The following is a 1,035-nucleotide window of genomic DNA, read 5'->3' on the forward strand; positions in this document are numbered from 1 at the left end:
CAGGACAGGGACAGCACAGGGTTAGATACAGAGTAAAGCTCCCTCTACACCGTCCCCTCCATCAAACATTCCCAGGGACAGGGACAGCATGGGGTTAGATACAGAATAAAGCTGCATTTATCCATTTAAATTAGAAGTAAACTTAAATGTAAATATATTTCTACCCTTTTATAGTGAGAGTAACACTCACTCTACTCTGTTCCAGTGGAAGTAATGCTGTCTCTAAGTTGTGGGATGATGCTGTGTAGCAGGGTGGGTACATGGCCTGGGGTGGGAGGGGAATGGAAGCTGGTGTTATGACTTATCTGCCAACCCGTCTGCTCTCTCTCTGTGCCCCTTCCGCAGGTGAATGGCATCGATACGGTTCGGATGCCCATGTCAGTGGTTAACTTCGAGCGACCCAAGACACGCCGACACAAGGAATGGCTGATGCGTCAGCGACAGGCCGAGGGGGAGAGGGAGGGGGAGGGAGAGGGAAGGCAGCAGGAAGGGTCAGGGGATGGAACCACATGTGTGACTTGACCCTGGGTCCAGAGTCTGTCACTTATAGCCACTCATGTCTGTCCTCCCCGGGGTCGCTACCGGACTCAGGAGGGGGTCGGGTTGGGCGGGAGGTGGGTGTGAGTCTGTTGTTGTAAATCCCTCACCGCCCTCCCACCAACCCCCACTCCTTTTCCCACACCCCCATCACCCATTTTGTGTGTGATCCAGCTGTGACTGTACTGGGACCACAGATCCCCAAGGAGTAAAGCTTTCAGACCGAGGAGTGTGTGACTGTTCAGCTGTGAGTATGTTTGGCGTGGGGGAGTGTGGGGGTTGGGGGGGAGGTGTGGGTGGATCATTCATTGTCCCCCACTGTGTATGCTGTACATGTACATGAGCTGACTCACTCACTCACTCAGTCAGACACGCGCGCACACACTCACCCTCACAGATGCACACTCACTCAGACACATGCACACTCACAGACGCACACTCCCTCACAGATGCACGCACACTCACTCACAAATGCACACTGTCACACACTCACTCACA

At 53.7% G+C, this 1,035-nt stretch overlaps 1 protein-coding gene across 1 annotated transcript in view; it reads left to right on the top strand.

Moving 5' to 3' along the window:
- mrpl9 (mitochondrial ribosomal protein L9) overlaps positions 1-763 on the top strand; it is a 5,755-nt gene extending 4,992 nt beyond the window's left edge. Inside the window, exon 7 of the mRNA XM_048620432.1 lies at positions 346-763. Within this exon, the coding sequence (XP_048476389.1) occupies positions 346-522 (177 nt within the window). The 3' untranslated portion in view covers positions 523-763. The remainder of the gene's footprint in view (positions 1-345) is intronic.
- Positions 764-1,035: the final 272 nt, after the last annotated feature.

The sequence above is a fragment of the Rhincodon typus genome, chromosome 46 (assembly GCF_021869965.1).
Source record: "Rhincodon typus isolate 14 chromosome 46, sRhiTyp1.1, whole genome shotgun sequence".
NCBI classification, from domain to species: Eukaryota; Metazoa; Chordata; class Chondrichthyes; order Orectolobiformes; family Rhincodontidae; genus Rhincodon; species Rhincodon typus.